The 27649-nt window shown below is 37.5% G+C and overlaps 5 protein-coding genes and 1 pseudogene across 8 annotated transcripts in view; 3 read left to right on the top strand and 3 right to left on the bottom strand.

Annotated features, from left to right (window-relative positions):
- Positions 1-194: 194 nt before the first annotated feature.
- On the top strand, positions 195-3991 carry LOC113677114 ((Lyso)-N-acylphosphatidylethanolamine lipase pseudogene; annotated as a pseudogene). The gene has a single exon (XR_016181200.1). The product of XR_016181200.1 is annotated as a (Lyso)-N-acylphosphatidylethanolamine lipase pseudogene (transcript).
- A 349-nt stretch (positions 3992-4340) lies between these two features.
- LOC113677113 (translation initiation factor eIF2B subunit gamma) lies at positions 4341-12099 on the bottom strand. Its single transcript, XM_027193867.2, has 11 exons — positions 11224-12099; positions 9615-9772; positions 9184-9361; positions 8498-8606; positions 8026-8115; positions 7189-7322; positions 6777-6958; positions 6138-6218; positions 5724-5872; positions 5320-5423; positions 4341-4608 (listed from the first exon to the last, which is right to left on the bottom strand). Exons 1-11 carry the CDS (start codon positions 11372-11374, stop codon positions 4556-4558), a joined length of 1389 nt encoding a protein of 462 aa, XP_027049668.2. The 5' UTR covers positions 11375-12099; the 3' UTR covers positions 4341-4555.
- A 719-nt stretch (positions 12100-12818) lies between these two features.
- LOC113677110 (neuferricin) lies at positions 12819-15260 on the bottom strand. The gene is made up of 2 exons (XM_027193865.2): positions 14335-15260; positions 12819-13690 (listed from the first exon to the last, which is right to left on the bottom strand). Exons 1-2 carry the CDS (start codon positions 15087-15089, stop codon positions 13495-13497), a joined length of 951 nt encoding a protein of 316 aa, XP_027049666.2. The 5' UTR covers positions 15090-15260; the 3' UTR covers positions 12819-13494.
- Positions 15261-16040: 780 nt separating this feature from the next.
- On the bottom strand, positions 16041-17920 carry LOC113677112 (tetraspanin-9). Its single transcript, XM_027193866.2, has one exon. The coding sequence runs from the start codon at positions 17191-17193 to the stop codon at positions 16426-16428; it is 768 nt and encodes a 255-aa protein (XP_027049667.1). The 5' UTR covers positions 17194-17920; the 3' UTR covers positions 16041-16425.
- A 6668-nt stretch (positions 17921-24588) lies between these two features.
- Positions 24589-25629, top strand: LOC113677117 (uncharacterized). The gene has a single exon (XM_027193870.2). It carries the CDS (start codon positions 24642-24644, stop codon positions 25533-25535), a length of 894 nt encoding a protein of 297 aa, XP_027049671.2. The 5' UTR covers positions 24589-24641; the 3' UTR covers positions 25536-25629.
- A 136-nt stretch (positions 25630-25765) lies between these two features.
- Positions 25766-27649, top strand: part of LOC149037573 (uncharacterized) — a 3091-nt gene continuing 1207 nt past the window's right edge. The window contains exons 1-2 of one of the 3 annotated variants that reach the window (XM_089186498.1): positions 25766-26502; positions 27030-27122. In XM_089186498.1, coding sequence (XP_089042624.1) covers positions 26387-26502; positions 27030-27122 — 209 coding nt within the window. In that variant the 5' untranslated portion in view covers positions 25766-26386. The other 2 variants (XM_089186496.1, XM_089186497.1) reach the window with 2 other exon arrangements.

Below are 27649 nucleotides of genomic sequence, written 5' to 3' on the forward strand. Positions count from 1 at the left end.
CACGTGATCGGTGAGGGAAGATTTGAATAACTTATTCCTCCACGTGGTCAATTGAAGTTTGAAATGGCACCGCTGTTTCATGCTTAATACACGGCTCACCTTCAAAATCTTCAATACTCGATAATTTTACATCAGCAGCAAAATCTTCCCTATTACTTTGACTAGATTTATCCTGTTGCGTTTGTGTCAACGTGATATTTCATGTAATCGTGCTCACTGAAACCAGCTGATTAAGATCAGCTTCCTCCGGAAGCAGCAATTTATCAAAATAGCGTCGCATCACGATCGATGCAGTTTGTCGCCCTGCCACTCGAAATACTAAACATGGATGATGTGAGAACACATCTTGAAACTGCTTAAACTTTTGCAACACAAATTCTGGCTATAAATCTCGGTCACGGTCGTAAAAATTGTATATTTCAGACAAGGACTACGCGTGGACAGCTTTAACAGTACCAGACAAAGAAAACATGTACATGGGATTTGTTTTTGCACGCCTCGACACACTTGAAACACTCTCCTTTATAACGTTTCGTGATGGTAAATTGACTCATCATTATCGAAAAATACAGCACTCACGGGCAAGTGCTAACAAAGTTTGATTTTAAATAAGATCTGCCCGGTGAAGCCAAAGTTCAGCTGTAAAGGTTCGAAGAACCTTATGTCACGTTTTACTGCTACGTATGCTATGTTGTTTTTGCGCCTCTTTTAACTCTTAGTTTATGATCTTGTATATGAAGCAATCTGATAAAGAAATGATTCTTTCGCTGTATCTCTCATTTTTCCGTAAGAGACTGAAGCTAGCTTTTATTCGATATAAAGATTTCGCGATTAACTAGTTTAGCGTGACAAATTTTGAAATCGTGCAAATCATTTGTAACAAAGGTGTGCGAATTTTCTTAGGTCAGAGTTGTCGACACACCCAGGGATCTGGGGTTTTCGAGTGTCAGACTTATTGAGACGTAAAGGGGTCTGAGTTTCTCTGCGATCTAAGGCCTAGGTTTTCTTGGAATACTCATGAGAACGAAAAAAAAAGACTAATAATTAACTACGCCCTGATTTCTGCTGTGAGCAGAGAGGTATTAAAATTTCTGCAACTTTAAAACACAGGTTTTGACCTCATCTGGTATTTTATAATGAGTCCCACTCGTTTCTGACCTCATTTCCTAGAGACATTATCTAGCATGATTATAATGATTTAAAAGTAGCGAAACGCTATGTGGGGTCCTTCTCAACGTTGTCCTACGTGTTCGACTTCAGGCAAAATTGTGTTAGAGGTGAGCTATTACATCTTAAATTGCCATGTATGGCCTTCATCAACGCTTCTTCCCTACTCCCTGCCTCTCTCAAGTTTTGAGAGCAACGCATGCGCGGTAGCCAGTACGATTGGACGAGTGCCCGAGTCGCTTCTTCATGTCTTTTAGACGCCGTAACGCCGTGTATAAATTTGTGGCTCGTAGCCATAATCTGTCTCACCGTCATCCACAACAAACATGGGCCCAGGACTCTAAAGAGAGATTTAAACACAACTGCGCGAGAGACCAATTAAAGCTGGCCGAGGCCTCGGCTCTCTTGAGCCGCGAGGAAAAAAAAACCCTCAATCAGCAGGCACTGCAATGGGAGAAAAAAAGAAGAGATTGAGGATGGAAATTCCTCGGAGTCGGAAAAAGGACGAGGCTAACACCAAACCATCTTGACAGAACAAGCTTGATCAATAAATTATTTATCATATGGCAAATAGTATCAAGAATGACTAGTTCATTTTCGTGCGCTGAGGAAGAAAGCCAACTGTGGTGTAGCCTGTTCGTTTGACAAATCTAAAGATAACATGATTTGATAGGTTCACAACGTTGATGCGTTAACGTCAAAATCTCAGTTTAATCAAATTAGAAAACTGAAACACTTTCACGAAATTTTTCCTCTCTCGCAGGGTTAATAAGATGCGCCTTGCTTACTGAACCGCTAGCCGCTCAGTCTACCTGTCGCTTTTAGCGGGAGTTGAGATCACGTGATATCATTAAATTAAAATTATTTTAATGTAAATAAACCAAACCAAATTGATTTTGCCCTGTCTGTTAATGATTTCAATTCTCTGAAATTATCCTTGCAAACATTCGTGCCATGTGTGACCTTATTCGATCAATTTCGAATTGGATATCGGGTTATTGGTTTCCGACTTCGAAGGAACAGCTTCAAGATGCCGAGTGCAGGATCCTCGAGCGAATAAAGCGACCATGGGTTGGAAATTTTATTCGTGTTGGACCAGATATCGATCTGTGGACGGTGCAAGTAAATCTTTCACCGTCAAAGCAACCTCCTCTTGTTTTGCTACACGGTTTGTCTGGTGGTATCTGCTGGTGGGCTCAAAATTTTAACGACCTAAGTGAAAAGCGTAGTGTTTATGCCTTCGACTTGCCTGGTTTTGGACGAAGTTCAAGGCCTGAGTTAGTGACAGATGACGGAGCAACGGAAGAAGAGTTTGTTCATTACATCGAGGAATGGAGGAAGGTCGTTGGACTAGAAAAAATGATCCTTCTGGGCCATAGTCTTGGAGGTTATTTAGCAATGGCTTATGCGTTGAAGTATCCTTCGAGAATCAAGCATTTGATTCTGTCTGACGCATGGGGATTTGCTATTTTACCCGCTGGAATTGTAGACAGACACCCAGATGTGGAACAGCGAACTGATTTACTGCCAAGGTGGATTCATTTCGGGAATTTCATCGTCAACATATGCAACGTGCTTTCTCCGTTAAGAGCTGCTGGCCCATTTGGGCCATGGTTGGCTCGTCTGGCGCAGTTTGATAGTAATAAGAGAGCATCGGAACTGTGGAAAGATAAAGTAATGCTAGAGTATATCTACCACTGCAACGCGCAAAGACCTTCAGGAGAAGACGCCTTTCGAAACATGAACATTTTACTAATGTGGGCGAAATCACCAATGATCAAACGAGTGAAAGAACTACCCGAAGACATTCCAATGACAGTCATGTATGGCTCGTCAACCTTCTTTGACCATCGCACAGCTTACGAGATAAAATGCATCCGGGAAAACTCTTCAGTGGAAGTGTTCATTGTGAAAAATGCTGGTCATGACATACACGTGGACAATGCCAGGGAATTTAACGGGTTACTCAAAGAAATTCTGAGTGGAATCAAAGATGAAGAAGATTGGACGACTGTTGACTGAATTTAAGTAGGATGTGTAATTCACCTTATAAATTGCGAAAATAAGATTAGACAGTCAAGGCGTTTAAGAGTGGCATTGTCCTCCTTTCTGCCTTTACTGAACTAGCTGGCCCTGTGGAGGAAATCTCCAAATAGTTTAGCACGCCTTTTTTTTCGGTTAACTTCATAAGATTTCTTTCCCAGTCCCAGACATACCATCTTGTTGATGTATGGAAGTGCAGCCAATTTAAAAGCAGTTGGCCTTTTACAATAGTTGGTCATATGACAATTTATCATGAAATGGAGAGATTATGTTCCATTTGCTAGACTGTAAAATTTAAATGAACTATATTGGGAGCAGAGATTTTAGCAACACTCCAATTCAGTAATTTGCACTGAGAGTGAGACATGTTTGTCCTTCAGGGCATTTTATCATTATTTTAAAACTGCAGCAAAAATAAGTCAGATCAATGGGCAAAACAATATGGATAATTTCTTAAAAGTAGCAGAGGAAAAATTTACAAAAGTTTTATAAACTTTAGCTTCAAAAAAATTTTTAGAATATGACTTGAGGCAGAGTGATTCTTTAAAGGCAAGTACTACTTTTTTCCCAACATGTACAGCTCCTTCTTCACGTTGGAGTATTTGGAAACATAAACTGGTTTCTAAAAGAATGTGGACATTTTTTGCTGGAACTGGCCCTCAAGGTGAAGCAGTATGAAGAACTGTTACATATTGCTTATAGTGCAGTTTTCTAAGGTATAAAACAGTTTCGTTTTAGGTATACTGCATTCTTCCAAAAAATAAAATTTGATCCCTATAAATTAGCCCAAGTTAGTGCTTTGACAAAGTTACTCTTTGCTGTACATGTAGAGTAAATACAATGAATGTATCAAGACAAAAAAAACAAAGCCATGATCAATAACAAAAATACTTTCACTTTTCGGACAAGTTGAAATTTGTGTTCATATAATTTACCCAGAGATATCTGAAGTGGGTGGGTGGGGAACTTCCTACCAGTGTGTTGCTGAAGAAATCTAAAAACCTTTATTTTGTTTCCTCGAATGCGGTTACCATCAATGTTTATCAAGCTTGTTCAATCCACACTCCCTTTATATTTTTCACATAATAACCAGGTATATCACACGAGCAAATAAACTCAGAATAAGTGGATGGTTTCAGATCATAATTTTACTGTGATGTGTACTGGGTTTTCAAAAGTCTGTTAAGAAGACAACAAAAACTGCAAAATAGGCAGTTCATGATAATGGTAGTAACTAGGTTTAACAACATTGAAGTTTTCCTTTTTTTACAGATTGCTTTGCATATTCAGATATGAAAAGATGCTGTTTCTTCAATTCAAAAATAACATGCTGTGGTTGTTTTCCCTACTCAAAGTCCATCATATGTTCAGCAATCAATGCTTCCCCCTTCAAATCAGCTGGAAAAAGAAGGGAAAATCAGACAGAGAGGTTAAAAAGATAAAAAAGGGATTCATGACAAAAAATCTGTTCCACAAACATTGTTGTATGCTACAAATGAAATCTTATATTTCAATGATTACTATCATATGGTGGCCTGCGGATGTCTATCAGTTGAGTCAGGGTTTTTGAGATGGTTTCAAAGGGTGTTAGACTAAGTTACACGCAACAAGTTTTGGAAGCATCAAAAAAAAAAAAAAAAGAAAAAATTTATAAACTACAGCAATCAATATATGACTGAAGCAAATTAACTTTTTCCCTCTATAAACTAAAATCTTATCCTTTATCATCATAAACTACTTCTCGGATGGGGAAACAAAGGGAACCCCTTTAGATTACTGTAAATGATGGTCCAATCAAGAATAATAAATAGAAAAATTGTGTAAATGACATTGCTCATGAAAACGCTCTATATCACAAAAATCCCTTATTGAAAAATAAACAATTAATTCATAAAGTTTGATATTACATGAATTTCTGTAAGTGGCAAGTTAAACAGTTTTTTCCTCTACATGCTTTAAACAGCAAATCACATTTCATGTTAGAGCTTCAAAGCTTACTGAAACTGATTCAATTTAAAATTCCATAAATAAAACCTGAGAGTAACACTGAACACATATGGTGGCCAGGAAGTGTCATATTTAGTAATAAACAGGTAACAAAATACAAACCTCCCTCTGAAATGGTGTGAGAATCTCCAACTTGACAATCTTTGAGACTAACATTCTTCTTGATATGTGCATTTGTACAAATAATACTACCCTGTACATTGCAACTAGTGACAGAAAAAAATTACATTCTTTATAAGGGCCTGGTCACTCATCATCTCCAATACATTATTTGCATATCAAAAAATAAATATTCAACTGCAGGGGTATTCAACCACATTTAAATTGAGAAAGGTATTTCAATATAAGAGAAAAACACATTAAAATAGCAATATATTCATGAAACTATACTTAACACATTAATTTATTCCACTGCCTGGAAAAATTAGTTTTTATTTCCACTGGTAGCTTTATCATGAGACAAATGATTACCAGGTCAAGTGAACCCCTCACAATGTCATCCTTACCCTTCCATGATTGTGACATGATCCATGATCACAGAATTGCTTATCTTGACTCTTTCTCCAATCACTGTATGCTTTCCAATAACAGATTTCTTTATTGAAACTTTCTCTCCAATAGATACACTCTCATCAACCATGCAATCATTTCCCACCTGGAAAACACAGAGGTTATTTTTTTGGTAAGGAGGTAAACAAACAAAAACTTTTATTTGAGAAGCAACAAACTTTGGTGACCAAAATTTACTGGATTTTTTAGATGATGCAAGATGGTGATAACTGCAAATGCATGTGTTTAAGTGCAGGAGGGCTTAGTCATATCACCTCTGGTGCTTCATGACATCTTAAATCTCTATTTTTGATCCTCTAAAAAAATGAATAATGACCATGCCCTCTTTGACTGCCTTACGTGTTAAATACCTGTGATTTGGGCTTTATTGTAGCCAATGGGTGAATAAGGGTAATCTCCTTGGATGTAAAGCCTGGAAGAAGCTTCGGTATCTGAAAAAAATTATCTACACATCTATGAAAATTTTCAATTAATGCTTAAAGCTTTACCAGATGTGTTACAAAGACTGGTGGACAGACACACAACCTATCCGTAATTTTTTAGGTCAAGCTGCAAACCAGAACATCAGTCAACCAAAGAGACAGAAAATCAGATCAATTAATCATTCTGTAGGCCAACAGATCACTCAATGAGATGAACAGGGGTGATACTGTCAAGAGAAATTAGGTGCCAGTCATTCTTAGGGGTCAAAGGGTTATTTACTTTTTAAGCTCTGAGAAATTGGACTTTTCTGACCAGAGATAAGATCTGAAATTTGGTGCCCGAGTACTCATTTTACGAAATACAATATATAGAAAGTTTGTCCAAAACATCCTTTGGAAAATTAATAGTCAGTCTTTTTTATCTTTTTAAATCCAATTTTCAAGACTACATGTCACACAAAAATATTAAACTTAAACTCAGGAATTAGAGTAAATTATCAGAAGAGTTTGGAATAAAGGAATAGAAACACGGACAAGATGAATGATTTTTAAAAGTTCTAGTAGGACCTGTCTGTTTGCCTCCACATAAAGTGGAATAGTGTTTGTTCGCAAGCAGATTCCATTTTCCATGACATAGGCATGACATCTGATGCTGTTAGAGTGATCAATGTCTGTCAGTGTGCCACTCCATGAGGACAACTGTCTTGTGTATGACATAATATCATCCTCTTTGGCAAAGTCATAAATATCTGACAAAAACAAAAACGATATCAAAAGTAAAAATGTTCAGAGCTCCTTGCTTCTTAGAAGCTCTAAGAATTAAAAGGAGGCTTTTAGGAATAGAGTTCATGGCAGTGATATTGGTACATCCCCTAGATGACACACAATACAATTCTCACTTGGATGACTGGAGATCAATGTGTGTTGGCCACTCAATAAATAATAGCAAACTGGCTTTATTCCACTTATAAACTCCTACCTGGTCTGATGCTACTGAATTCCTCAACAACTGTGCTAACAGATTTTGGATCTACTTTGTTCGCTTTCTTGTTCTTCTGAAATTGTTTGTTTACCAAAAAGGGAATAAGCTCTCCTTTTATTGAACTAATCGACCTGCAAGATACCCCCAAGGTTACATTAAAAAAGTAACATTTGAGAACCAAAATAAGTGGAAAAATAAGATCTTTGGAACTAGTAAGATGAGCTTCTGATTGAGCTTTGAAGCCATTTGGGCCCTGAATTTTTTCTTGCTTCTTTATCCAGTGTTCTTCTCTTTGAACTTTGATTTAACATGATTTATAGCTCAATAAGCAGTAACAAGCAAGTAACAAGCAGCAAGTGACCTTACTATAAGGGTCTCTTTCTTTAATGTGAGAGTATAACTGTAAATATCAAGAATTCAAAAACAGAACCAAATTTCTTGAAAATTAAAGGAAGTTGAATGGACATTGTGATTATATTCAAAATCAAGTATGAAAATGTTCTTGTAAAACAGTATATTTAAAACATTACATTCATTTAAAGGAATTTAATTAAAGAACTAGTGTGGCATACTTTCCCTATTATTTGGAAAGACTGGTAAAAGCAAGACTTAAATCAGTCTCCCTCTCACTCAATAACATGTAAAATTCTGCTTACATACAATTTCCTTGTTAATCTTTACTCAATAGTAAAGCATGCAATGCCACAAAGAAAAGTACAAAGATCAACTAGTTTTAAGCAACTACAAAAACCTATAGCAACCTGGCAGCCCTTGAATCACAGTAGGTAGAATAAGCTTTAAATATGTAATGCAGTTATAATAAGAGAATCTTACTTGTTTTCTGCTAAGTAGTCAACAATCCATTTCTTTATTATGTACAAATGAGCATCCATTAAATTTTTCACAATGTTAATGCAAGGATATCTAGGACAATATAAGAGATCATAAGTCAAGGGATGATACCCAAGTACTTATTATATGAGTATTGAGATTAACTCTGTGCAAATTTTGATAAACATCATCATGTCTCTTTGATGAGGAGCAATCCCATTAGTAGTATGATTTTCCTCACTAGAGAAAATACAGTATGACCAGAAGCTCAATACAATTTTGGTCATTTTTTATTCACTTATTGTGACAAACAGCAAAGTTGCATGCTTGAAGACTTGCTCATTTGTTTGCAGTTCTCCACAACTCAAGAAAAAAATTGTTTGCACTCACCAACCATAAAGTAATCTATAATTATTACTTGCCAAAGGAAAGGAGACTTTTGAATAAACTCCAAAGATAACACCCTACACCTTACCTTTTTAAAAGTGGTTTTCGAATCACTAAGATTTCATCAAGATCAGCTTCTGTTGCAAAGAATAACAGCCTACTTTCTCTGGAATCAATACTTATGTAGTCATATTGATCTGTTACAAATAAAGAAGTTAGAACATAACAGAATAAGTACACAATTTCTCTTATTACACAAATGAAACATGTAATTTACACAGAGACAGTCTAACCTCAATTGGGTGCTTCACATTTGTATCTTTTTTCCTGTTTATTGCTTTGTCAAATATATGTTCTTTAATTTGTAATGTTCCACAAACCAAGCTCTAAACTGTGAAATCAATATAGTTTGCATTTGTTTTGTCCCCAAAATTTTTTGTCTTGACTTGCTGAAGTGGAGTTGACTCAATTGAATCACTAGATGTATATCTGTTACCAAGTTCAATACCACAGTGAAATTTGATTACTTATTAGGGACTCAAAAATTTCCCAAGTCCAAACAAACTTCCACTCATGTGGACTTAAAGAGCCATAAAACTCCCCTTTTAAAATTATTTTTGAACAGGTAACTCATTGGGGGTTGGTGGATCTTTTATTATAACCTAGTTTTATATCAAATTTACTGAACTTTTTTATGTGAGCCATCTTTTCCAGACAAAAAATAACTTCAATTGTGCCAGAAAGATTACAATAATTGGAGAAGGTAAGTTATACCAGTGTTATCTGTCTTCTTCTTGGCTTTAGGGTTGTTAGCAAATTCTCTATCAGCACTTGTCTGAGGAACAGGAGCTAGAAAGGCACTGACAGTTGAGTCATGACTCCTGTGAATATCAGCAAGATGATGAAGAGCAATGTCTGTCACAAGATCACAGCTTACAACAAAAATGTCTTTCTGAAAAAAAAGCAGTCAACATTGATACTATGGTATATACTATCTGTAACTTTCCTTTCTTAATGATACTGAGAAAGATTAAGTCCTGAAATGGCCATGGCTCAAAATATTTTATTAGCAGTTATTGATCACCAATGATTGTAATTGGTGCAAGCATTACTAAACATGTACAAACAAGAAACAGCACTCAACTAAAAATTGTTACTTGTTACACAAAGTCATACACATACAGCATTTAAATCTCTCCACTGACCTCTATTTTATCCTTAATATATCTTAGTGCGTCTGCAGTACCCATATCTGCATCATCAGGAATAGTGACAAAATCAAGCTTCAGTCTAGGATTACAGACAATTGGTAGAAGCTGGTGAAATCTTGTCAAGGCTGAGTCTAACACTACAATGATTATCTCTGCAAAAGAAACCACAAGAGCATCTGCATCTTGATTCTAGCTGATACAACTGTTCCACTTTAAAATCTATTACATTTTCAAATTCCACAAAACTAGAGAACAATTATTTGTATGATTTATGAGCAGTAAGTTCATATGATTACAGTGAAAGCTCAATCTAGAACAGCCACCTCTCCAAAACAGTTGCCTCCCTTATGACCACTGTTTTCCCTTTTCTGACAGGCAAGCATTACTTTTGCTCTTATTTAAGTCTCTCCACAATGATCACCTTTCTACAAGGGCAACAATGACTTAAGTGCCTCCTAACACAGAAGACAAGGCAAGATCAGAGTTAAACTCAAGTGAACAAATATGATTTTATCAAGTGAAGGAAACAATTGGTCAAGGGAGGGGTAAGGATTATAAGCTGAGATAGTTGCCAGGCAATTCCATCATAGTTGGTTTTTACACATAGCTGAGGTTAAAACTGAAAGGATTGATAAGTGGAAGAGGGAGGGGGCTTAAACCAGAATTAAAAAAACAATGCTTTAACATGAAAAACTGCCTGAGAAACCAGAAAGCAAAAGAACAAGAATCCCCTATCAACAGTAGCAGCAATGTTTTGAGATGTTGAGCTGAAGCTCAACAGACGGATCTTCTATATGGTATAAGTACTATGTTTCAATAAAGCTGCTACTGGAGACAAAACCCTCAAAAATTTCAAAGCTGAAACAAGAAGTTCAATTAGCTCAAACAGGAATACACTCTATTAAACTTGAAATTCTTTAGTACATATAAGGCATCTCATTCAAGGACTGATTGGTGATCTTAATACTGCAGAAAGTCTGATTAGATTAAAGGTAATCTCTGAGTTTGAAAATCTCTTAGATGAATCTGTATTTACAAGTGCAAAGTTTCCACACAAGTCTGTCTTGACTTTCTCTGATGCTTTTTCACATAATAACATACCATGATTTTGAGTGCAATTTGGTGTAACTAACCACATGTAATTGTTCAAAGACTACAATATACACTTGCCCACAATTTTGTTGTCTTTGAAAAATTTTACTTGAGCTTATTAACACCAAATTTCAGTCAAAATCATGTTATTATCTATAATCATAGAGGTAGACTAAAGAATTCTTAAAAATAAAATAGTAGCAGAGAGCTGTTGCAGGCTTTGCAGGAAACATTGAAACCCCTGTGAATAAAATTATTTCTCTTTCACATCCTATGATGCAGCTGTACATCAATAAGGGGAATTTACCCTATCCTTATCTTGGATAAATTAAACTTCCTGGATTTTCAAAGCTTTCTATGGAGGTTTCAGCACATGCACAAACGTGTCTACATTTCTTTCCGCAAAAATTAACAATTGTTTTAAATAACAGGAAGGATGATACAAGTTTTAATGCGCAGGATAAATTACATCATTTACTGGGCTCAAATAATTCACAGCTTTGCCTTTTACCTTCAAATCCTGCTTTGTCGAGCAAATTAATTGGGTACCATATCAGTGGCAAATTTCCAACAGGTAACAAGGCTTTAGGGATTCTCTCAGTCAAAGGAAACATACGAGACCCAGTGCCAGCCGCCATTATTACTGCCTGAAATTCGGCCATTATTCCACGGAAAATAGCTTTACAAAATTCGACTTAAAAAGGAAAGAGATAAATGAAAGAGGTAAAAGGAGATTAGCCTTTTTGAGGAAAGTCCGCCATGATGCTTTCTAAGTCTGTTAATTTGGCCCGGTGGCATAGCTGTTCTCAGGCTAAGAAGGCACACTTGGTAAGTCTGGGTACTAAAAATTTAGAGAGACGTGAACACCTGAAAATACGGGAATCGAAAATTTCTACAGAAATAATCAGTCATCTGCATTAAAATTTGCGATATTTTCGACCTTGGGTACCCCAGAATTTGACTCAACCCGGCCACCAGAAATATTTAACCGAATTTCCAAAAGAAATCTCATGCAAACTAAACGAGATTACTCGATGTTTGTTTAAACATGACTGACTGGTCGATAAATTGTGCGGGTTAGAGCGTACTACAAAATCGCCTCTACACCAGTCAAAGCAAACCCCTTTTCGGTCCATTTTGGCTGGTGGATTGAGACCCCTTGTTCAAATTCGCCAGTGGTAGTAAAACCCCATTTCATTACTAAACATGATAAATTAAAGATGGAGATCAAGAATACTAAAAAAAAAAAAAGTGTTGATGAGTGGTTCAAATCAACCAAGGGGTTTCATAACCGCTGGCAGATTTGAACAAGGAGTCCAAATCTGCATAGTAAAACTCATCCAAACCACACAAGCACAGTCAAGCCTGTATCAAGTGGCCACCTGTGGGGAACAGTGGGGTGACTGCTAGATATAGCTTCCACAGATTTGGGTCAACAACTCACTCAAAAATACCACTAATATTGATTTTGCAAGAGAAAAAATTTCTTTGAAATATTATTCCTGGTTTATTTTGGTGGTCCCTCTTTAATAGAGCATCTGATACAGGTGAATGACAATTCAAAAAGGCCATTGGGACTCAGTAAAGGGTGGCCATAACCACTTGGTAGAGGTGACCACTTAATAGAGGTCAAAATTACACTGGTTAAGGGGAAACAATTTTAGGATGTTGAAAACAGATTGTTCAATTTGGTGTGACTGCCCAAGACAATACAAGGAAAGAGAAAGAAGAAGAAGAAGCTGTAAGAACAGAAAGTCTCAAGCAGTTGAAATCATTTTGAGGGTAGCCCAGTTTAAATTTTGAGCACTGCTGCCATTCCAATTAACCCCCACTGCTCCCCCACTGGAAATGATGGGAACTAATGATGAGTAAAAGCACAATCAAACAAAGTTTTGTCTACCAAAGGAACCAATGACCCTTAGTTTTATCTGCCAGCAGATTTCATAATACTCAGTGAGTATCAATAAGAGGGGCTGGGGAGGATAAAAAATGGTGTCACTACCTCCAAAAGTTGATGTGAGTATGATGGCTAAATGATTTTTGAGAAAAGAGATTTAAGAAAACAAATAGGACTCAATGTGTTAGTTAATGATCCAATCTTGCAAATATTGAGAAACAATTTAATTTTAACTTCATTATTTATATAGTGCAAAATACATGGGTATGTGATCTAATGCGCTTGAATTACAAGATCTAATGCGCTGGAACAAGTCCCTTGTTCCAGCTCAATAAAAACACAAAATCCTCCATATCCCAATTTCCAGCTTCCAGCTCCTGTTTCCATCTCATATTGAAGATGCTGATAATGAACAAATTATAAACTATTGTAAATGTCCTTTGGAAATACCTAACTTTCTAGTCTGAGCTGTGACAACGAGGTGGATGATCTTTTGATTGTGTAAAAAATTAAAAATTCTAACAACAGGTGAGGTAAAGTATGGTACAGACAGTGTAATACTGAAATAATTTGCTGCATTTCTAGCAAAAAATATAAAATATCCAACACTGAATACTTTGATTAAATAATAGCATGATACTTTGATGAATCCTGTGCCACCCTTGACAAACTATCCCATGATAATGCATCTAAGTTAATTAAACATAACAATTATTCAAATATAATTCAACTATGTACTACCATCACTAAAAAGGCTCCACTTACATTTAAGTTTACATTTAAACAGAAGACTTTTACTTTAATTAGTTTATAACATTTAATTGATTAAGGGCTTTAAAAGTGATTAAAAGTAGAGAGCAATCAATTTCTCCATGTCAATAAAAATTAGAGTTTACATGAGACATCATATTTGCCACACCCAACATACTGCTTCATTGTTGGATTATTCAAGTCACCATCATTTCCTTCACCAGTGTCACTTGATGGGCCAGTAGTCTTGATACACACACACTTAGAATCCTTTTTCCCTGGTTTAAACATTTTTCTTGGTACTCCAACCCAACTACGACTTATTCCACCACTGCAGGAGAAAGACACAAGATTCATTTTGTAATAGGGCTCAGATCTGGGTGAAAGACATTGCTAATTTTCAGATATACTGAATTTCACAAAATATCCATAGTAAAGGTACTTAAATATTAACAAACATTTGGCTAAAGATTCTATTGTAGTAATGAGGTACATAAAGTATAGGAGAAAACCTAGAAAAGCATAGCTATAGCTATGTAGAAAACTAAACTGACATGACAACTGTGATTGGTAAACCCAATCAAACATTTTCAAACTTTTTTCTTAGAGGCTAGTGGCACATCCAACTGAGCCCTGTGCAAGCTCTTGTCTAGAAAAAGGCTCCAAGATGCCTACATTTCACCATGGCCTCTGAAGAAAAATTTTGCCCCCTAAATTTCTGATTTAAGTCACTAATTTGCCAAAAGTTTGTGGTTTGAATTCAAAGTAACATAGGCAGTTCATAAAATATTGCTTATGTTTCATTGTGCTTTTATATAAATTGTGTTCCTTTCTCCTTAGTGGCACATTTTTTTTTAATTAAGGAAACAAATTTGCTCTGGAAATCCATTTTATGACATACATGTATGACTTTACACAACCAATCCCATCTCTTAATACTGGAAAAGTTTTTTCGGTATTTTGGTATCTTCATACCTGTTTTGAGAGCACCAAACTGTCGAGCCTTCCTCTGCATTCCATTTAGAGTTACAACCTGGATAACGTTTATTTTGAGCTTCTTGAAGCTTCTTTAATTTTTGCCCTTCCTTAATGACTGTTTTAGCTTCCTTCAGTGCTTCAGTGGGATTTCCTTCACTGTCATAGTAGCGACCAATTAGCTTTCCAACATAGATATAATCCTTTCTGTAGAAGTCTAACCACTCTTTGACACCTAACATTTCTTCTGGAGATAATCCCTTCACATCATCCGTAGCTTTCTCTCTTGAGAATTCTCCTGTCACAAACGATGGCGTGGAATCCCGACCTGCAAACACATTGTACCCGCTCCCAACTTCATAATGCTGTCTTCCTTTATCGACATCGTAAATTCGACCGAGAATTGACAGGTATACTGGGACATTAGGATCGGACCCATCATGTTTGGAAAGTTCTTCTTCAGTAAGTAGAACCAGCCCTTTGGGTTTGGTATCTGCCTTGGTTGGCACAGTTACGGAATTTTTAAAACGATGAGAAACAGAAAAGGCTAAAAGGCCCGCAACCAAAACAACTACCACAGATAACGAAACATAATAGACACTAAAGGATTCCTGAGCTCTTGTAGCTGGGGAAGACAAAGTTTCATCTTTCCCTTCACGCAAGGCACTCTGATCTTGATCGCAATTTTGTGGTTGGTCTGATGCAAGTTTACCAACATTGGACTTGGCTGATTTCGAATTTCGCTGCTTAGACATACCAAAACCGTTAAAAAGTTAATATGAACGTAAGTTTTACGAAAAGGCTGACAAATAAATGTTAAATTTTAACGGAAAAAACATCGTTATTTACTCTGAGAGGCCAATATTAACATGTCCGGGTGGGCCTAGGGATGACTTCAGGGATGACTTGTCAAAAAAGTACAAAACATCCAAATTACTTCATATAGGACGCATAAACTATCTTTCAAACAGCAATGCGTCAATCGTGACGCTCATAGCACACCTTAATTGCCCCTAAACTTTTGCACAAATATTGTTTTCATCAGTACTGCGACCGAATTTTCTCCAAGAAAATATGAAAACAACGCATAAGCGTAATTTAGAGGCAAAAAAAATGTATTGAGGACGACCAAAAAATTTATTTTTATCTAAATTTACAAGACAGGAATGGTCTTTCAAGAATCAAGAGACTCTTTGTGATTTGCGACAATTGTTGTTTTTCTTACAAGCAATGGTTGCAACAACTCTTCACCTTCTTTTGTCTATCACTTTCAAAAATGGGTGCAAACATTGCCAATGCACTGATTACATTGTTGGTGCTGACAAACTTTGACTTCATTGGGTTGAAATTCCACAATAAATACATTTCCTGTCTCTAATGGCTACCAAGACAGCACGGGGAAAGCATTTTGTCTCAAACAAGGTGAGAGTGACCACTGGAAGGCCTCTGTACATGTTCCCCACCCAAACTTCCCTTGACTGGTCTTGACTATGATTTTCATAAAGTGCTACCACAGTGGAGAAGTTTGATTCCTCACAGGGACTCACAATTTTTTCCTTTGTTGCAATATTATTGCAGTTCAATTTCAGTGTAAGCATGAAAAGCATGCCCCTATGTTCTCCAGAGGATAACCATTGCCTAATATCAAGCAAAAAATATCAAATACCTAGATTATCAACTACATGATACAAACAGAAACACATTAAAAAAAAATATCAGAATAGTTTATTGTTCCCTGCTGGTACACAAGTGTTATCACAGAGCAACTCTAATCAAAAACAAATATGACCACTATATGGGTTGCTGATAAACCCTGCAAACACTACATTCTAGTGACCCAAATGTGCACATTAAAATCCAAAATAATCATGACAAAACCAAAACATCACATGCTTCTATGATCTAAACTTTAACCAGTATTTTTTATACTTCTTAGGTCATATTTTTCAGTAATTTATTACAAATTTTAACTCAAACTGGACAACATCAACATTTCACTTCCCTTACAAATCAAAAATACCAATGATTAATCATACATCAAGCTAATAATTAATCAAACATCACAGCTATAAACTACACTTCAAAATACAGTCACACATAAGTGTCATCATTATACCTGATCTGACAACATAAACATAAAGAGAATATCATTCCCATTATTTGAATAACTGCAATCCATATGCCAAATCCACTGATCACATGAAGATTGTTCAAGAGATATTTCCTAACAAAGTCATAACAACCTTGGGTGTAGACTTTAGTTGGATCCTGAGTGGCATTTTTATTACATGTGACATCGGAAGGGTCTTTGCAGCAGCTTTTAGGGATGGATCCTTCATTCCTTCTCCCCCAACTGGTGTTGAACCAATCAATGTATTGATAATTTCCACAACATTTAAAACTTCCTTGTATTTCATCAATTGCTCTTGTGACAGCTTCATGGTCAGTATCTTGATACTCATTCAAAGTTTCTTGTATATCACCTCGTAAATTGTTCTCAATTTCTTCCCTGTTAACATAAGTCAGAACAATTGCAGTAATTTCCAGAAAGAATATTACCACAATAAATGCAAAGTAGGAACCAAGCATACATTGGTTTTCTTTTATTGCTCCACAACACGCCATAAATGCCACCACAATTGTAACTGCGCCGATAACAACACATAAAATCGGTGCTGCTTTGTAGTTGATGGAGCCCGCCAGTTTAGTATAATCTCCTGCTACTTCTCCTTTACTACTGAGCAACCATATTCCTAAACCAAACAAAGTACAGCCAGCAAGCCAAAACAATAAATTGAAGAAAACTACCATAAATTTCAAGCACTTGTATCCACAATCTCCAGTCATGTTCATGCACATTGATCAATAGGAACTGAGATCTTTGTTCAAGTATAACGATTTTAATTGATCAGTTTATTACTTCAAGTTGTTTAGCAACGTTAGACCGCACCGTTTGTTGACTGATCGGCGCGGCAATTGAGTTAAATCTTGATCGACTCCGCCTTCAGAAGAACAAAGTCTCCTAAATCCCACCGTTGCGACCTCTTGATGTGGAGTACCCTCACTACAAGGAACGAAAATCCTCTTGCTAATTACAATTTTAAGTATTCCATGTAAGTCTCATCATTCTTCCTTTCCTTGAAGAAACGCTTGTTTTTATCTTCCTTTGCTAGAAGAATATTCAAAACAGCAATACTTGGTTAATTCATGACAATGTAGGGGAACATGGTTAAATAAGCAAACATGAATAATTGAAGAAATACGTGTCGAAATTATTGAAAAGCTTTTGAATATTATTTTTCTCCCACGGGAACTCATCGCCGCGATTTGTGATGTTGCCGGAAAGGCTACCGATCTAAAGATGGCCTTCGTAACTTAGACATCAGTGATCACACATTACATATAGTTCACTTATGCATTAAAATTATTTCCCAATCTCGCCTTTTCACCGGACGAAAACATATTTAGCATCTTCGATCGCCATCTTGAATTACTAATCAGCTGCGTCGCTTCACCAGTCTCTTCTCTTCAATCCTTCTCTAGACATTCCAGCAGGTAGAGCTGCCATCGCACGGTTGTCTTCAGTTGTTTCAGACAGTAGACAGTTCTTATGTGATTGCACTTGTTTTGCATTGCCCCAGGGGTGAAGCAAAGCATTCGAGATCGATTTCTTTAACGTGGCCTTCGAATTCTAAAGATCCTGGGCGTTACGCTGGACAATAAATTCTCCTTCAAAGATCACGTAACAATTACGCTAAAAAAGGCATATGTAAAAGTCGCCGCTCTCTGCAGAATAAAGCGTCTTGTACCTTCCTCTATTATGATCTCTTTGTACAAAACATATGTGTTACCTCATTTAGAAGACTGCTCCCCTCTATGGTTGGGAATCTCTACTCCCTTGAAAAGTAAGCTGGAAAAATGTAACTTTTACGCGTTAAGCACGGTGCTTAATCTGGGTAGATCTACTGAGTACAAAGACTGTCTCAGGCTTGCTAGTATGGACACCCTAATCCAAAGACGTCTTACTGCGTCTTTAATCATGTTTTTCAAGGCATACAGGCTACAGGGAGCTTCGTATATCTCGAATTTTTTCACACCTAAGGTCTGTCACTACAATTTGCGCTCCTCTGCTCTTAATGTTTCCCAGCCTGTAAATACCTCTAGCCATATTCATAGCTCTTTTTCATATATTATCTATCATTCCTGGAACCAGCTACCATCTTCAGTTAAATTGGCAACTACTCTAGCAGAATTTAAGACTGACGTATCTCGCATAACCACGCTCGGCTATAAGTGTAATAAGTGTATTAGTATACAATTGTAGGGGTAGGGTTATGAATTGGTAATTAGGCTTCAGGGTTAGGGCTATAAGTTAGGTGATTAGGGCTGGTGGGGTTTCAGGGGAGGTTCAGGATTAGGATTAGGGGTAGGGGACTAGGTGATATTTTTGCGTTTTTTTCGTCATATATACATATATTTAACTTGTATATATATATTTATATACAAATCTGTATTTTATCTGTCGAGCGTTTCGAACATGAGCCATTAGGCTCGGGGGGATTAGGTAACCACCCCCTACGTTACTGACGTGAAATAAATTGTATTGTATTGTATTGTATCAGGTTAAATTGCACTTGAAAGACGTAGAAATAACCAGAAGCTTTGGGGGAAAATAGGGGAAAAAAAGGTATTCAGATGATACTAAAAGGTCAATATACATAAATCGACCGCCATGAAGATATAATTGGTCGAGAATTCATCATTCGGTGGAATTTTCTAAATATTTTAAAGGCAGTGTCTACAAGATGTTGCGCCATGCTTCCTATGACCACTACTTTTGATTCTTCTTCTATTTCAAGAGCAAACTATATCTATTTTAGCGGTCAACTGATAACAAGTCAGGGTTATATTTTATATGCATAAGTGCATGTGTAATGACTGAATGCTTTCGACCGATCAGACATTTCATAGTAAGGTTAATGTATGGGCGGCCGTCACCACCAAAAATACAAGGATGTCAAATAGATCAGCAAATACATAGATGGCTTAAGGATCAGTTGCAGGATAGCATAGCTAATAAAGGAATGGCATGGCCAAATTATAGACAGTCTAGTTTTCCTTAGTGAAACAGAACACCCTAAACATGAATAGTTTAGCCAAATGAGAAACGGTCTAGTAGCCCATGTTGAGTTGGAACATGAGATTGTGAAATGGACTAGCTCACTTACGAATAGCTTAGCACTCATTTGCAATACAGTACTCAAACGGTGTAGCGTTGCGTTAAACGGTTCAGGGTAACGTCGAGTAGTACAGCCTACACACAAACGGTGTAGCGTTGCGTCAAATGGCTCAGCGTAATGTAGAATGGTACAGCGTACACACATATGGTGTAGCGCTGCGGGAAATGGCTCAGCGTAATGTCGAATGGTACAGCGTACATAAAAACAGTGTAACGTTGTGTGAAATGGCTCAGGGTAATGTCGAATGGTACAGCGTACATACAAACAGTGTAGCGTTGCGTGAAATGGCTTAGAGTAATGTCGAATGGTGCAGCGTACATACAAACAGTGTAGCGTTGCGTGAAGTGGCTTAGCATAATGTCGAATGGTACAGCGTACACACAAATGGTGTAGCGTTGCGTGAAATGGCTCAGCGTAATGTAGAATGGTACAGCGTAGACACAAATAGTGTAGCGTTAGGTCGAATAGCTTTGCAAAACATCAGACGCTCTATCTGAACATTAAATTGCTTAGTATTACTTGAAATATTTCGATGTTGTGGCGAATCGTCGTGGCGTCACGTGAAGGCTATGCCACTCCTTTATTAGCTATGCTATCCTGCAACTGATCCTTAAGCCATCTGTGTATTAGCTGATCTATACGACATCCTTGTATTTTTGGTGGTGACGGCCGCCAAGGCATCTCGCCGAAACCACCAAAAATACAAACCGCAAATGGAACAGCGATCTGCTGGGGGCATGACGTCATCGAATGCGAAGACTGGCTAACTGAAAAGAGGGTGGTATTTTTTACCATGAAAACATTTGATGGAATTGTAAAATTTAAAAAACGATCTCTGGCTAAAACTTTTAAAAATACGAGCTTTCGGCTGTTTGCGCACAGCCTTCAACGGGTAAAATGATAAAAAGGTAAGAAATACTAGGTGTGAAGTACAAAGTAGGAAATTAAAAATGCTAATAACTAAGAATGTTTGTTAAAAATACTAGGTGTGAAGTACAAAGTAGGAAATTAAAAATGCTAATAACTAAGAATGTTTGTTAAAAAGAATGTTGTATTGTCCGGGCAAAGGACAGGAATTGTTGTCTGCATTGGGAGTTAACTTGAAATGCCACGCTTCTAGTGTTTTTCTTGTTCTAAAACTGCCTTTGTCAATAATAGATGCATTATCAAAGTCTATTGCGTGATTATTGGCCCAGACGTGATTGGAAATTCTTGAGCCTTTTGCCGCGGTTTTCACATTTCTGAGGTGTTCTTTCTTTCTTGTGTTGAAGGCCCTGCCAGTCTCACCAATATAACACCATGAACAGTCGCCACAAGGAATTTTATAAACAACATTTGTTTGAGATTCCAATAATGGTCGAAATTTTGGGGCCGGGAACTGTTGTTGGAGGGTGATAAGTGGTTTGTTCACCACTGTGATGTCGTGTTTTTTGAGGACACGAGTCAGAGGTTCTGTTACGCCTTTAATGTATGGAAGAGAGGCGAACGACTTGCGTGATTCGGACGCCTCGACCATCTTGAAAAATGTGCCAACAAGTTCCTCCGGGGACAACACTGTTGAGCGTCGGGTTTTTTCGGTCTGGATGTTTTTAATGAAAATCGATGGATAACCATTAGACTCAAGTGCTGAATAAACTCGATTTAGTTCTCGTTCTTTTCCTTCGGAGGAGTTGGGTAGCTTTAGGGCTCTGGTCATCGTAGCCGCTTCCATCAAATGAAAAGATAGAGGGGCCGCAGCCAGGATGAAACAGACTTTGATAATGCATCTATTATTGACAAAGGCAGTTTTAGAACAAGAAAAACACTAGAAGCGTGGCATTTCAAGTTAACTCCCAATGCAGACAACAATTCCTGTCCTTTGCCCGGACAATACAACATTCTTTTTAACAAACATTCTTAGTTATTAGCATTTTTAATTTCCTACTTTGTACTTCACACCTAGTATTTTTAACAAACATTCTTAGTTATTAGCATTTTTAATTTCCTACTTTGTACTTCACACCTAGTATTTCTTACCTTTTTATCATTTTACCCGTTGAAGGCTGTAGCGCAAACAGCCGAAAGCTCGTATTTTTAAAAGTTTTAGCCAGAGATCGTTTTTTAAATTTTACAATTCCATCAAATGTTTTCATGGTAAAAAATACCACCCTCTTTTCAGTTAGCCAGTCTTCGCATTCGATGACGTCATGCCCCCAGCAGATCGCTGTTCCATTTGCGGTTTGTATTTTTGGTGGTTTCGGCGAGATGCCTTGGCGGCCGTCACCACCAAAAATACAAGGATGTCGTATAGATCAGCTAATACACAGATGGCTTAAGGATCAGTTGCAGGATAGCATAGCTAATAAAGGAGTGGCATAGCCTTCACGTGACGCCACGACGATTCGCCACAACATCGAAATATTTCAAGTAATACTAAGCAATTTAATGTTCAGATAGAGCGTCTGATGTTTTGCAAAGCTATTCGACCTAACGCTACACTATTTGTGTCTACGCTGTACCATTCTACATTACGCTGAGCCATTTCACGCAACGCTACACCATTTGTGTGTACGCTGTACCATTCGACATTATGCTAAGCCACTTCACGCAACGCTACACTGTTTGTATGTACGCTGCACCATTCGACATTACTCTAAGCCATTTCACGCAACGCTACACTGTTTGTATGTACGCTGCACCATTCGACATTACGCTAAGCCATTTCACGCAACGCTACACTGTTTGTATGTACGCTGTACCATTCGACATTACCCTGAGCCATTTCACACAACGTTACACTGTTTTTATGTACGCTGTACCATTCGACATTACGCTGAGCCATTTCCCGCAGCGCTACACCATATGTGTGTACGCTGTACCATTCTACATTACGCTGAGCCATTTGACGCAACGCTACACCGTTTGTGTGTAGGCTGTACTACTCGACGTTACCCTGAACCGTTTAACGCAACGCTACACCGTTTGAGTACTGTATTGCAAATGAGTGCTAAGCTATTCGTAAGTGAGCTAGTCCATTTCACAATCTCATGTTCCAACTCAACATGGGCTACTAGACCGTTTCTCATTTGGCTAAACTATTCATGTTTAGGGTGTTCTGTTTCACTAAGGAAAACTAGACTGTCTATAATTTGGCCATGCCATTCCTTTATTAGCTATGCTATCCTGCAACTGATCCTTAAGCCATCTATGTATTTGCTGATCTATTTGACATCCTTGTATTTTTGGTGGTGACGGCCGCCCATATTAATGTATGCGATCCAAGTCTTCTAAGGCTCAGTGGTATAGCATTCGAAGTGCTCATGGGAAGGGCGTGGGTCATTCACTGAACAGCATCATTTTTCAGCTCTGGGTTGTCAGGCTTTGCGAGGCTGGGGTCATAAGTACAAATGCATTTTAAGGCCCACTTAAACGGTTTTTAACAATTGATCAACATTCGTCGTCCAAAAGTTGAACGGATGTTGGAAAACGTTGAAACCGTTTAAACGGGCCATTCAACATTTTCGAGAACAAAGGAAAAGTTGAATCGATGTTGAATGAAAGTTTAAATCGATTTAAACTTGATTCAACACGCTTTCAACAAACTTCAACATTTTTTACGTTTTCAACGATGTTGGACGACCTATTCAAACGTACCGAACATTTGGTTCAACAAAGTGTTGAATGCATGTTGAAGCAAATGTTGAAACCGTTTAAACGGACCTTTACGCCCTGTCGCCAAATCAAACCAAATTTTTCAGATTGAAAACACTATCCTTCCTTGACAAATAAGTCATTTGTAATTTTATTTAGAATACCTGATTAGAGTAAGACGGCGAGAACGTTTTGTCCTGAAGTAGTTCAGTTTTTTTGTGGCTACTGCCTCTTATAGGAAGAGAAGCCACATATTTCTTCGAGATGAGTGGGTGAATGATCATGGTAACAGTAGAATTCCGATCTTGACACAATTTTGACCCAATGTTTCCCTGTGCTACTTATTGTTTGTTTCGGAGTATTGAATTAGTTTGACATTCGCACTCGATACACAGCTGAGTTCAACTGAAGTTTGAATCAGCGACTTAATGCCGAAAAGAGGGGCTAAATTTGCAAAGCGAGCAAGCTGCGAAATGATAACGGAAGGAACTTGGGAATGACGGAATATAGTGAAACGCCAGTGCCTCGTTGTATGAAACAAAAGTCTCACAAAATAGGATTCCAATAGGGTAAGAAAATTATTCATGATACATAGGCGAAATGAAAAGAAGCATTGCATAGGTAATCCTTAAGCAAGATGCTTTACCCACTTTGCTTCGTCTCTCGGATAAGACGTAAAGCCGGAGGTCCCGTCTCACAACCCTTCTATGTTACAAATAAATTGTGGGACGTAAAAGAACGCACGCACTGTTCGCAAAGAGTAGGGCACGTAGTGCCCGGTGTTGTAGTCTATCTCGATTTGTGCCGTCGTAGGTCTGGGTGGGTGAGGTGTGATCACAATGGACTGAAGCGGCTGCCAGAGGCGCCTTTAATATGCTGACGTCCGATCTCACCTCTCTGGTTCCTCCGCAATTCAGCCCTTGGCTGCAAGTGAGGAAATTGGCACCATTCATCTCTCATCTCATCTCATTGCTGTGGCCCAGAGGATAGTGGAACTATGAGGCTTTTGAGCTAACTCCTTTAAATTATTATTACATTACTTTTGTTGTCATAATTATTATTGTTAGTATGATTATTTGTTACCATTTAATTATTGGTTGAATGTCAATCAGTCAAAATATTCTTGAATCATCTTTCTCTAGTGGAACAGCATATGGGTACTTATAAATTAGGTAGAATGCGGCAGGTGTGAATACAAATCTTCTGCAACATTATCTTCTAACGTCCTTCAACAACCTTTATTATTTTGTTCAATGCTCTTTAAATTGTGCTACATAGGCAGCCAAATGCAGTCTCAAACTGCCAGCCACTATTTTTTCTAATTATTTCTTCTATCAAATTCTCCTTTCTCATTTCGCGCGACTCGAAAACCAAGAAAGGGACTGGGGATAATGGCCGTGTGATCCATCGTCGTCCAAACGGTAGTTACTTTTTATTATGGCTTCTTGTGAGGAAGATTTCCTAGCTCTTTGTCAAGATCAAAGTTGCCAAGAGGAAGGAAAAGAAATAATAGATTTAGGAGGTCCTTCAAATGAATCTGTAACACCAAAGTCCATCAGCTTTGACATGTGGAATGGATGTACCCCAAGTAACTTCAGTTCCAAGCTTGGTCAAAATAAGCTTTTTAAACCTGTTTGTGTCTATGTACTTGAAAAGGTTGTCGAGTATCTGAGTATGATTAATGTCCAGTACTTTATTTGTGGTGGTACAGCTCTGTCAGTTTACAGGGAAAATGGAAAAATGATACGTCATGATGGGGATGTAGACATCGCAATTTTGGAGTGTGAATTTTCCAGTGTTCTCCAGAATCTACACTCCTTTCCCGCCATGCAAGACGGTTTTATACAAGTGTCCAACAAGTGTCCTGTGAATGAGACAAGTTGGTTTGATGAACATGAAAGGGAGATATCCTACAATGGAAATGGTGGGAAACGACTCAAATTCTGTGCTAGCCGAAAGCTGTGGGATAGATTTGCAATTCGAAAGGATTTGTTGTTTGACCCTAGCCTAGCTCATTTGGATGTGTTTACGTTTTCACAACATCCTGACGACCACAGTTGCTTCTGTTATAACTGGAATATTCCTGGAAGGTACGATTATAGGCGAAAACGATTCCCAAAGACGTGTATCCTGCCTCTGAAGACGTACAACTTTGAAGGTATTTGTGTGAAAGGACCAAACTGTTTGAAGACTTTCCTTGAAGTGGAGTATGGATATCTGGGCCGTGACGCCATGTTCGACTTTTCGTCACAACTTTATGTGAAAATTCCTCAGTCTGTGAGTGAAAAACTACCAAAGAAGATAAGGAAAGTTTTGACTAGTGATAACTAAAGCACTTAATTGTAACAACATTCATGATACGTCTTGGGTGGTTATTATTGTTATTAAGTTATGGTGACAAAATAAAGAAAATTTAACCTTTTAATGTTTGTACATGTGATGCCTTGTAAACAATATTGGACACCTAGAGGTTCCACATAAACTGCCTCTTTGAGAGACATCAGTATAAATAAGTGTGTAAGAGAATTTCTTCAAACTGCTTGCATTTGAGCATTAAGATAAGAAAACCTTATCAGTGAACAAGTAGGAATTTCTCCTTGCAATGTCAATACATTATCGAGCTGACAAGTGATGGGATTACAAAAAAGTATCAGTTAGGGGATTACCAAATTCTCAGAACTACCAGTAACATCATAAGAATTCTGTGACAGACAGTGATAAGAAGCAAAAAGATCTTGAGAGTGAAAATGTTCATGTCCAAAACATGAGTGGTTGCCCAGTCTCCCCAGCCAAGGGCTCATTTTATAAATGCTCATCAAAATAGATGTAATTGATATGCATAAATGAATGGTGGAGTAAATAAGCTAGCATAAAAATCTCATGCAACATCTATAAGATTAATATCCATACCTATACTAATTTACAATATCCTATTTTTAAATACATCTGGATCAAAATAAGATTAGCCTGATAAGCCTGACCTGACCCATTCTCAGAGACCCAGGGGCTGTGAGTCTATTTCAAGTTAGGGCTCTCCCACCCTGACTTGCTTAATATATAAGTAGTTTAGGACTTAATACAGACCAGAGGACAATTCCATGAGAATCATGTTTAATAAGAAATTGCACATGACAAGACCATGATGATAAGGTGGTTGAACCTCATTATAAAGGTCCTTGGAAATGTACTTGTTCTGCAACAGAGGACTGCCTGTTAGGATGTTTACTGGCAACTTTGTTGCTCAGATCCAACTAGGCCCATTGCCAGGAGATAGAAACACATCTTTTTCATGTAAATGGTAAGTGGGAGGGTAGTGCTGTTGTTCATGGTTCAATGCTGATAGGTAGTCTCTCTTACTGAGCAGGTTGTGTTCCCATTCATCTACCAAAATACAGTGTTCAGTTGTATGCATCTCCTGATTATATGACTAACTGTAGACCCTTTTAATCAAAACAATACAATTGCCATGTCAATACTAGTGAATTCCATATAGTTTCTTTTAATTTACAGGTAATTTAATTTAATGTATTTTTATTTTAACCCATTAAATTAATATTTAGCCTGGACTGCCATCATCTTCACTGGCCCCACCCCACAAAATAAAATTTAATTAGTTGAGTGCATCAAATTCCAACCAGTTTTGGCCAAATTTTCTGACTAAACCTCAAGGAATCAATCAGGGCTTCACTCATTTTATGCTCACTTTATAATAACTTTTTCTAATAACTTTTATAATAATGATGTTTTGGTTGTTGTGTGTGAAAAGTGTAAAAAGACCTTTGCCCACACTGGGTAATAAATTATGATGTTTTCCATTTGTTTCAGTAATGTTGTTGTACCTCAGTTGTATTTATTAACTACTGTGAAATCCTGTATGGTGTTATGGAGTGGAATGCAGTGCATGGGTAATGAAGCAAGGTTAGTGTGGTGGACAGTCATTTCAGCAACAATATATGTCTTAACAATTTCTCCTCTACAAAGAACTTTCAGGCCAAATGTCCAAAAGACTCAACACCATATGGATTGCTGAATTGGCTTTATTGTTTGGTTGAGGAAGCACAAGTACTACATGAAAATCATCAGTGAGCTGAACAGCAAGCCTTTGATTGATTGTTTAACATTTTACACAAATGTTATAATTCTGCTGTACAGTGCAAGGTGTTGCCATTGTTTTGTTCACAATTTCCCTCTGGTTTTTTAGCCTGTTGCTGTCTAAACATATCATTCATATGTACTCCAGTTCCAAAACCTTGCCAACAGACCAACTCACTGACACCAACTTGCCCACTCATAAAATCACTTCAATCACCAAGTTTTTCTAGGTAATAAGCTCATTACAGAATTAGTGTTGTTTGATGTTCTATGGAATGATAATAAAATATATATAATTATAGAATGATAACAAAATAATTGAAGTTTCAAAAACAATTAATTGACTTTATGCA

The sequence above is a fragment of the Pocillopora damicornis genome, chromosome 11 (assembly GCF_964200805.1).
Source record: "Pocillopora damicornis chromosome 11, jaPocDami1.2, whole genome shotgun sequence".
Classification (NCBI taxonomy): Eukaryota; Metazoa; Cnidaria; class Anthozoa; order Scleractinia; family Pocilloporidae; genus Pocillopora; species Pocillopora damicornis.